At 39.1% G+C, this 11,607-nt stretch overlaps 1 protein-coding gene across 1 annotated transcript; it reads right to left on the reverse strand.

Annotated features, from left to right (window-relative positions):
* Positions 1–2,362, reverse strand: LOC104440865 (nodulin-26). Its single transcript, XM_039311167.1, has 5 exons — positions 2,073–2,362; positions 1,414–1,637; positions 1,025–1,222; positions 664–725; positions 1–463 (listed from the first exon to the last, which is right to left on the reverse strand). Exons 1-5 carry the CDS (start codon positions 2,179–2,181, stop codon positions 220–222), a joined length of 837 nt encoding a protein of 278 aa, XP_039167101.1. The 5' UTR covers positions 2,182–2,362; the 3' UTR covers positions 1–219.
* Between the last annotated feature and the right edge of the window lie 9,245 nt (positions 2,363–11,607).

Consider the following 11,607-nt stretch of genomic DNA (forward strand, 5'->3'; position numbering starts at 1 on the left):
TAAGGGACAAAGATTTAAAAGGCTGTCCAAAATAGCCGGCGGAAAATTTAAAACGGCAAGTCACATCCTGTCTTTTTACACAATCAAGCAAGTTTCATATGTTAAACCTTATTTGATTTGTGACATTCCCCATTTCATACACGAAAAAAGTGGAAGACTAGTATGACATTTGACAATCTCTCTCTCTCTCTCTCTCTCTCTCTCTCTCTCTCTCTCTCATCAGTTGGAGCCACTTCTCCCGCTGTTTCTCACGCTGTTTCTCTCGTTGCTTCTCAGGAACGAGCCGCTCGGCACGACCTCACGCAAAGGCTTGTTGGTGAACCGGATGGTGTTGTAGACAGCAGCCCCTGTTATCGCACCCATGGTTGGGGCAAGTAGGTATATCCATATCCCTTTGTATTGTTTAGACACAATCGCCGGCCCCAAGCTTCTTGCCGGGTTCATTGATGCTCCAGTAACCGGCCTAATTAACGGTAGAGCACAAATCAATGGTCAGCGTCCTCAATTTTCTTCCAAGGTTGCTTTCTTGCTTAAAGAAAGCTTTGAAACAAGAACAAGACTGATGTGGACATGAATAAGCATCATAAAGACCTTTTTGAATGAGTTAAAACTGTAGAAAAGACAAGACTATTTAAAACTACAGAAAGGACAAGTTAAATTTACCCGGTAAACATCACATTGAGCAGTATAGTTGAACCGACAGCAAGGCCAGCAAGCTCTCCAATCTGACCAAATCAAGCACAAAATGATTAAAGAATGGCATGATTGATTATTCATACAACAGGTAATTATCGCTATGGGATTAATTTACAGGATCAAGTCCACGTCATAAACATTCCATCAATATAAGATTTCTTAATAAGAATATAATTGGGTTTGTTTATTATGGTTAATGCGATCACACATGATGAATAGCAACCCTTTTTTCCCTCTAACTTGTATTTCAGATTGTAGAGCAAGTCCTTTATCAGAATTACTGACAAAACCAGTTATTATGTGAAACTTAGCATGAAGTGGAACTCACAGCTCTAGTATCAGTGGCAACACCGCAGATGACAAACATGAGGTAGAACGTTATGATGAACTCGATCACGAAGGATTGCAAGTCCGACCCGGAAGGCTGCGTCCCCGTAAATTGGTCGTGGCTCCCTGTGAACAACAACCGGAGTGTCCCGGCCGCGAGGGTCGACCCAATTAGTTGTGCCAATACATAAGCCGGCACCTGGAAAAGAGGATCTAAACATCAGTAGATGATGGCATAATAGATAGGACATTGACGGTAAATTACTCGATCATCGCTCAATTTCAGTAAGCTCCATTACCGTGCGAATGGAGAGACATGGTAGATGCAAACGATCACTGCTGTGTAAGAACACCACGCGAGATGTAAAGTGAAAAATTCCCAAAAATTACCTGCTTCAGTGGGAATCTCCTGGTGACGGCAAAAGCGATGGTGACGGCAGGATTGAAATGGGCACCGGAGATGTGGCCGACGGAGTAAACGAGGACCATCACCACGAGCCCCCACACAATCGCAATCCCCGGCTGCGTCACCACATGATCATTCTTGTTCACCGCCACTGACCCACAACCGGCGAATATCAAGAAGTAGGTCCCGAGCATCTCCGCTATACACTGCGAACGGCCCAAGATCACGTTAAAAGTAAATCCTGCATCACTCGTGCAGGTTCTATGGTGATTAACTTTGCTCTTATGTTGCGTCTGTTTTAACCGGAGGCTAATGGTAAGGAGAAAATCTTCGGTTTGGACATAGGCACGAAACTCCATGTTGATCTTTCGGAAACAGTTTGGGACAGGACTACGCCAGTCCGTACTGCCAAATGAATTCCGAAAGATCCGGACGTTTCAACAACTGGAGTACACGAAGTTTTCAATCATGGGCAGCAGGATGCCAAGGAACTACAGATAAAACGGAGAAGCAAGGACATAAAACGAACTTAAAAAGAAGAGGGAAAAGACTGATTTCATTTTCTTTCTTCTCTGTTGCAGCACGCGTACTAAAAGTGCAGGAAGGAGACACCGGGGGGCGGGCGGCGGGGCGGGCTCACCTTTTTGTAAGAAAGGCAGAGAGAAACAGGGGCATGCCTCTTCTTTGATTTTGGGGGTGGAGTTCGTGTCCCTCATGTCCACCACAACACCATGATTTCCATTCTCAGCCATGACTCTCTCTATCAGAAGCACAAGTATCACGAGAGAGAGAGAGAGAGAGAGAGAGATTTCACTCAACTATGATGTTTATACAGAGGAAGTTGGAAGACCCATTTATAGGGAAACCCAAGAAACAAAAGCAGAGGTGGTAAGAGAGACAGACAGAGTTTGGAACTACTGTGAATGCGCGAGGAGAGTGACTATGTTCCCTTCCCTCATTTCTCTTTCTTTCCCATTATCTTTTAGGGGCTTTTACGATTTGATTTGATATTGGGTATGTTAAAAAAATTTCTTTAAGGAAATTTTGCAGACATCGTTGAAAAATTGCGACATGTGACTGAGCACAAGAGATCAGGAGCATTGAAGGCTGCATCAACCGTCCACCGGAAATACAGAGACATTAATGAATGACTATTTCAGGCTGACTTTTTCAGGCAGTCGCTCTGCCCTTTAAGCACTTCATGCTGACCCCTCAACCTGCCTTCCAATCTGGGGCTATTTCTCTCCATCTTTTTTAGCTCAACCGAGCACAACTTGTATGAATATGCCAGAAATTCCTAGTTCAAGCCATCTCAATTAATGGGTTAGATGTTGATATCTTTCCTCAGCGGGAAAGCTCGAAAAAGTATTCTATGCATTTATTACACGGTCTATCTAGATTAACCAACCGATCATGCTATTTGCATAACATGTACTTTTGATCGATTATTGGAATTTAAGAATTTTACTTCTTATTGGTAGGTCTCTCTCCATGGGTTACGTCACGTGATATTATTGCTATATAAAGAACCATTTGTTAGGAAGCCCCGCTTAAACAGGTTAAATCTCGAATTCGAAAAAATGCCCCCATCTAATCAGCTTATCAAGTAGGAAAGGCCCTGAGCTCATGAAATACTCGATCAAGTCATCAATTGCATAAGATTTATGGCAAAATTTGAGAGGGTGACCTAGAGTGCCAAAAATAATGTACTTTTAATTGTGTACTTCCACGCCTTTTCTAATTTAGTTCATGTACTATTAAATTTATTCAATCAAGTCTTTCTACTTTCATAAATTTTCTAACCGTGTCCCTCTAGCACCAAATTTGGCTTGAATCAGCTAAGGAGGTCCATCCTATGCCACCCAAATACGATGTGGCTAAACTCTGACCTGCGAGAATCACTTCAGCAATTCCATTCACTAATTCATGTTGCACTTGACAATATATAGGAAATTGCTCCATTTGTCATCACAAACTACGTATTTCCAGCGAGGGACAACTACGACAAAAACATATAGATTTCGTAGCCTCCTTTTTTACACCTTTCTCTTTGTGCTATATTGTCGGGAATATTAATAGAATATGTTAGGGATAATAACGCTTCAAGTGCCAAAAGTTGGCACAAATGGACACTTAAGTGCCAAAAGTTACGAAATATACACTTAAGTGCCAAAAGTTACGAAGTATACACTTAAGTGCCAAAATCGGAGCAAAATGGATCACTTGAGTGCCAATCCGGCCAAAATCCGGCCAAAATGCCGACGTGGCATTTTTCCGGCGAACTGAAACATAGATGGAAATTATTAACTGGGTTGTATTGCCTTAACGAAAATGTTAAATGACTAATTTGCAGAAACTGTACTAAAAAAAAAAAAAAAAAAACTAAATTAGTGCTAAACGAGACCGAACAAGGATTCAGACAACCACGTGCTGTATAATAATGGATAAGATCACCCAAAATTAATATCTACATAAAATGTCTACAAGGGCGTCTATTCTCGACACAACATAAGAACAAGACTCGAACACCAATGGATTGAAAAATGGTTAGCTTGTAAAAAGGAGCATCCATATCGGATGCTTATTCAAGTCGAAGTGCCAATGATGAGCTTTGGACGCAACCCAATTTGTCTTCGCATGTTTAGGTACATATGCCGGCAACATTATGCTGTCGAACACATATTTAATTTATGGCAAGATTGTATTTTATACATTACTGATACGAAAGTTGACAAGACAAGAAAAGCGTCAAATGTATAATATTACATACCTTAAGATGGTTAGTAAACAGAGATGACATCTCTTTCCTTTAGTTTAGAAGTTTCACGCGGGCACCATTTGATCTATTATGTTTGATGGAAATTCCTAGAGGCTGGAGATGTCGAGAAAAATCTATACGCCCTATATCGAATTTCTATTAGTAATCAACTATGAACTATTGGTGGAGACAACCCACTCGTGAGCAGTCGTGTTGGTATTTGTTCTCTCATGCTTCGTTGCGGTTGAGAGTTCGAATCCCCGCGTTATTATCGCGATTTAAGTGGGGAGCCTTGGTAGTGGGTTGCTGGGCCAACTTCCCTCGAGGTATAGTCGTCCAAATAGCTCCGGTGAGGTCCGCCGGTGCCACCAGACACCGAAAGGCCGTGTGATCCCGACTAGTGTAAGCGAAAGGGGGCTCAGGCGGATCCTCGATTACCAAAAAAAAAAAAAAAAAAAAAAAAACTATTGGTGGAGACAGCTCGTGCGTTGCATGAGAAGATAAGGTGGTGAAGGTTAAAGTGGATGTTCTTAATCCCCTACACCGTAACAAATCATCCATGTATATGATAGAAAGTCCAACTCAAAAACTTAAATTGATAGGTAGAGGAACACCACATGTATATAAAGAGCATATAAATCACATTGGTGAGTGATGTGTGACCTTTCAACTCCCTGCACACATGCCGTCACTAGATGTTTGTTAATGCTAGATGCCTCAACATTTTCCTTTGGAAAGTGTGAAACAAAATTTGTTGTCCTACATGGCACATCACATCAATTGCGATTTTCAATGAAAATTTAGCCGAAAATATTACATTGGAATTTCACGCAAAATTTTAAGACAAAATTGATAAAATTGGAAAGTTTAGTACGGAATTGGGATTTGTACCATAAGTTTAGAATGATTATACAATTTTCCCCACAAAGAAGGGGCCTGATATAGTCCTCCAATTCTATACATATTTCAACTCTACGTATTCTACTTGGTTAATCACCATGCCTTGCACGGGTTTTGCATTTTAATATTTGTTGAAAAATTACATTTACTGAGAAACCTTCTGTATTGGAGCAAATTCAACGTACAAGGAAAGTATACTGCTTGCAAATATAGCTCTTGTAACAATAACTATGAAATTTATTAAATGGAAAGAGGTATTGTCAAAACCATATAAATCATTACGAAAGTTGAAGTTCTAATTTTAATATACCTAGGTTACCTATATATTAATCAAACATCCTATATATTGCGGTCCACTTAAATTTAATTCATTGTGGACTTTTTTCCTCTTTAAGTTAACATGATTGAATAGTCAAATTTCTTTTAGGCAATCGTGATTTTAAGTAGCATTTAATTCCATCTTAAACTTCACTACAATTTGAGTTGGATGGAATCAAAGTAGTCATTTCAGTTCATTATAGATATTTTCTCCATCACACATAAAAAAACGTGCATATCATTGCCAATTTATGAGTATAGATGTTCTTTACTTTAACATATCATTTCACAATGCATCAGTCTATTCTTCAACAAATATTGTGTTGCAAGGACAAAGTGAATTGTTCTTTCTATAGTAGTGAAGAAGTATATGCAATAGATTTCTTTTCTATCTATTTCATAACATGTTCATGCATAACAAAGTCAATATTACTTAGAATTTATATATATGAATGTTTCCTCGTTCCCGTAGAGTTAATTTTACTACTTATGACTTTGTAATATTATGAGATAAATGTAGTATTTATAACAATGTAGAATATAAATATCTCTTTTGTAATAAAAAAAAAATAGAGCCATCACTATAATTTTGGGAAAATTACCAAAAAAATCCTAAACCTATTGCAATTATGTCAATTCAGTCCTAAACTTTTTATTTTGGCCGATTTAGTCCTAAACATTTTATAATTATGCAAATTCAGTCCATCCGGCCAAAATTGACCGGCCAGCGCTGACGTGGATACCAGCTATCCAGCGAACGCTGACATGGCATTTTTTTTTAATTTTTTTTTTAATTTTTAATTCTTTTTTAAATGATTTTCTTAATTTATTTTATTCTTTCCCCTTTGTCTTCTTCCTTGTTTTGTCTTTTTCCCCTGCACCTTCTTCTTCAACCTTGCGCCTTCTTCTTCCCCGAATCTCTCTATTCCTTCTGCAACTTAATCGAACCAGAATTTTTGGTGACAAATCAACCTCTATATGCGTCGTATCCAACATACACATCGCCACCAAACCAACACCAACCGGCGGTCACCTGCTCTAATCGACGGTCACCAACTCCGGACACTTACTCTGGCAATCGCAACAATCAACGTAAAATCTTTACACGAGATTAATTTCTTCCATGCTTGGCTTTCTAGCAAGCATATAATCACCAGTGAACTACAAATCACGAGAGACGAACTGACTAGGGTGGCCTTGAACCACATGGCACGCCGGCGGGGGAAGATTTCCGGCGGAGAGGAGGATTTACGGCCGAGGATTGAACCCGAGAGAACGTTCTTGGGCGGCCGCACTGAGAGTGGTGAGAGATGGGAAGAAGGATGGAGATGGTCAAGGTGGCTTGGTCGAGTCTATCGAGGAGAAGGAGCGGCGCTCCCAGAAAAAAAAGCCCCGCTCTCTTTCTTTCCTTTCGCCTCTCCCCTTCTCCCTCTGAAATCTCTCTTCCTCAAAGCGTTCCTCTCTCCCCCTTGCGATATGGTTTCAGCCAAGAAAGAAAAGATGCCCCACCCGTCTCTGTGTGAGGAGAGCTTCCAAAGAACCCCAGAATGTTTTGATGTAGCCTTCTGCGATTCCCCAAAAAACCAGTGAGCCCCCTTTTGCTTTCCCTCAGTGAGCGCTCCCTGTATTTCCTTCAAGCTTTCCCTCTTCTGTGAAAGTTCCAGGCGGTGCAAGCAAGAAGAATGTTCTACTCTCACCAGCTTCTCACCCCCAAAGGTCTCCTCGGCCAGAAATCATCATCCTCTCGTTTGTCTCCGGTTTCTCTCAGCAAGCAACCTCTCTCTCTCTCTCAATGGCCGGCGGGAAGGAGAAGATGGAAAAAAAAAAAAATTAAAAATTCGAAAAAATAAAAAATTATATTTAAAAAATGCCACGTCGGCGTTCGTCGGACGGCCGGCATCCACATCAGCGCTGGCCGGCCAATTTTGGCCGGATGGACTGAATTGGCACAACTGTAAAATGTTTATGACTAAATTAGCAAAAAAAAAAAGAGTTTAGGATTGAATTTGCACAATTACAATAGGTTTAGGACTTTTTTGGTAATTCTCCCCTATAATTTTCCATTTACATTGAATGTACAATTAATTTTTCATACATTTTCCCGCGCTGGAATCCAAACAACATTATAACTCAGTCACCTCAAATCCTCACACTCTCTCTCTCTTTCTCTCTCTCTCTCTCTCTCTCTCTCTCTCTCTCTCTCTCTCTCTCTCTCTCTCTCTCTCTCTCTCTCTCTCATTATTATCTAAATCCCTTCTTTTTCTTCCTTATCACTCCATCCAAACTAAGTTTAAGGCTCCATGCGGGCAAGCTTGACCTCACCTGAGGCCGATCGCCGGCTGTCACCGTAGTCGGTGATTAGCCAAAGAGAGAAAAATAAGAAATAAAAAAATAAGAAAATAAAAATAATTAAAAATTCAATTTTTTACAAAAAGAAAATAAAAAAGAAAAAAATTAAAATGAGTGCACAGGTGAAAATCAAATGGGATTTTCCATACCAAACTGCTGGAAAATATTTCTAGCTCATTTATAGGTTTTAGCCAACTATAAGAAAATATTGTTATTTTCCTGAAAAATGACTATATCGAAAACTTTTTTAAAAACTGTTACATTTTTCATGAAATGAAGGGAGCTTGAATCATAGTTAACTTTGCCCTGGATTTTAAGCCCTCCTCTATCTCTCTTGACAATGCTCCTCTTTGTCCTCTAAACTTGTTCGTGTAAGTCCATTTATGACACCATCTAGAAAAAGGGTACAAGAAAAGATACATGGAAACAAAAAACATAGATTCCGTGCCATACCAACCGAGTCAACAGTCGCATAACAAAAACCCTTTTGACAAAACAAAGTAGTGAAACAATCCATGTTTTGTGCACGCGTGGTTACTCGTGGTTCATTCGCATCATGATTTGGTCGACCTTTTTAGTGCGCGCAACGTATAATGTCTTCGTCTATCCAAACTCAATTACCTCTATGGATGGAGACGTCCTCTTTTCCAGGCAACATGACCTATCATTCCTAGAATTACTCATTCAGTAAGCTTATATCAACCGTTGGATCAAGTTATCTCACGTGTTCCTGTTAACTTCATCTCCACTCTGACGGCAATAATGATGACCTGATCACATAGACAGTGGGAAAAGTACAAAAAAAAAAATCATAAAATTATTGCATCGGTTTTAATTCAGTTCTAAATATTTCAATTGAACAAATTTAATATTTAAACTTTTGCATTTATGCTAATTAAGTTTATGCAGTCAATTTTGGCTGAAAACCACTGACATGGATACTAGCCGTTCTACATGGCATGACCAGTATTGACATGGACAAATTTTATAATTTTTTAACAGTTTTTCTTTTTCTTTTTGTTTTCATTGTGGTCAACAATGGCTTGGGCTAGAGCCACAACCCTCGCTAGTCACCAATCATAATGAAAAGAGTACAAAAAATTAAAAAATATTTAAAAAATTTGTTCATATTAGCGTTGGTCGTATCACGTAGAGTGGTCAATGTCCATGTCAGCGATTTTCAGTTAAAATTGACCAGATGAATTCAATTGGCACAAATGTAAAAATGTTTACGATTGAATTGGTCAAATTAAATGGTTTAAAACTTTTTTGATACTAATACAATATATTTAGAACTTTTTTGGTACTTTCCTACATCGTGGACCGTTGAAAATCCTAATGAAAATGAGTGGGGACACCAGTTGTGGGTTCAACTATTAAATTTAAGATGGAGATCGTGCATGACCCGTCATGATCTTTTTACACGTTTAGCTGTTAGTCAAATTTGAAAGATTCAGTTTACACTCGAATTTCCATCGAGCACTATTAGGGAGGGTGAGATCACGCATTGTCATGGATTACGTTGGGCTTTTGACTTGGAGTCTCCAACGGTTCAAAACCTGCCCATGGGTTCGAAGGAAAACGCCAATTCGTCTTCCGAAATTAGCGGTAAATGTGACTTCGACTCCTATCTGTCCTGGGATATCAAGAAAAAAAAGCTTCGCACCCCACAAGCAATCCGCTAATAGCGTCTCGAAAAAAATATAGGCTATGACCATCAAGTGCATGTCGCATGATGTATAGCATGACACCACATATTTGAGCGAAATTTTGGTCTAGACTTAGTCCAATGCGGACTTACCACGAAATTTTGGTGGTCCTTTTCTTTTTTTAAGGGTAGTTTTGTTTTGCTAAATTGATTTTTAGTTTGCTGATAAAGTACTAGAAAAGGGATCAAAGCAAATGCCAAGCAACAAGGTACAAAAATTATATCAAATTCAAAATCCAAAGCATGAAACGCGATTCTTTAAGAGCATTTAAGTAATTTCATCGGTCAAAATTCGCTACAATCCTTTGTGTCCCATGGATATAAATCCTCCATTTACATGGTATTTCTATAGACGACTCAAAATGTTTCAATCATTGATGTCTATCTCATTCATATGCATCAATGATTGAGAAGTGATTGATCAGATACCAATCGGAGTAGTACGTTATTTATCCTAGTCCTACTACATTAAAAGAATGATAGACGCGAGAAGCCCCTCAAATGACCACAAAAGATTTGCCATTGTCGTGTGACACATAAAAGAAGAATTCAATATGAATAGAGAGTAAAACTTAGTTCGCTGACACAAATATAAACTTGCAAGCATGTGGAATTAAGGAAGAACAGAAGAAATCTTCTCGATATAAAAAGAAAAATGATTTTCTAAAGTTGTCCCTATCTAAAATGAGTTAAGCATCTATACTTAAGGGTGCTAGAACTGAACTAGAGAACTGAATAGAATTGAGCCTAATTTTTGTGTATTTTTGGCTCAGTTCAGGTTCTAGTTTGGATAATAAAAAAAATCATTTTTTATTCTAATAGTTTCGGTCCATTTGGTAGCTGAAAATTGTCAATCTTCTTAATTTTACAATTCACACAATTTCTCTCCTTTGTCACTAAGCATCTTGTTAATATTACAGAAAAGAAAACTGAAAAATTGAACTGAGTATTCGGTTCGGGTTATATAGTGTTTGAGTCGTAATTCGATTCAAAGTTAAAGCCCACCTAAATAGTTCTATTTTTCTTGAAAACCAAAACTAAACCGTTGACACCCCCATATATTCTACATAAATCCTAATTCAAGTTTAATATATAGAATCTGAAATCCAAAGAAATAACAAATGGACTGAAAACCCACAAACAAACAAATAGGTCTAGAAATAGAAAAGTAGTTTAAACCCATGCAGAAGATGGATTTTGAGGAGTAAAATTAACTTAAAATGGGTGTCCACCTTTGGCCATAGCATATCTTTTGATCCAACTATTCCGGATCGGTATCACGGTCTATGTAACTCCTCCCGAGTAAAAAGTTATGCTATGTTTATCCCATGATGTAAGAATTCTTGTTCTAGACTAACCTAGATTTTTGTTGCTCTAAACGCTCTAAAATGTGTCCGGCAACCGCGTTCGCGATCGACCTTATTGTCACTAGCTAGGCCATCATCCATAATTGGGTGGTCGTTGATAACATTGGTGGATCAAAAGGGATCAAGGGGAAACAGGAAGGCTCTAAAGGGGGAGGAAGAAGGAAAATCTGGTTCATTGGATGATAATGCATGTCAACTTGCTCTCCCTGTTCTGTAATTAAGAAAGTTCACACCAGCCCACAAACCCAAAACTTTCAATGCGCATGCATTACGCGTAACACGCGCTCTCTCATGTATTCTCCATCCACTTCAATGAGTCGTTGTTAAAACACTGTGGAACTTCACCACCCGCATTATTACTGGCCCACTGTTTGACGAAATGCCTAGCTTAGAAAACAGCGACAACTAATCGGGAATTGACTAATTCAAAATTCTCTGGGATATGATTTTCTTCACATTCTGCTTGTATGGCCCACGAAACTTAAAGGCTCCTGCGAAAGTTTCCCATGATTCATGGAAAAAACTGCTGCAACCAGGTCCCTTTAATTGGGTGGGGGACGAAGGCCCTCGCGTGACGACTGCCATGTTCTTTCATGGAAAAGTCGCCTGTCTTCGAAGATTTTCACGTTCGGTTGCACTTTTGGTCCCACAGGATTTATGAAAAAATACGGAGGCATTGATGCTAGTCTCTCGCGGATAGATGATTGACGCAAATGTCCACCAAACAAGAATATAGAATAACTACCGGCATCATAGTATCTATGACGGAGGATTGAGC

Source organism: Eucalyptus grandis, chromosome 4, assembly GCF_016545825.1.
Source record: "Eucalyptus grandis isolate ANBG69807.140 chromosome 4, ASM1654582v1, whole genome shotgun sequence".
Lineage (NCBI taxonomy): Eukaryota > Viridiplantae > Streptophyta > Magnoliopsida > Myrtales > Myrtaceae > Eucalyptus > Eucalyptus grandis.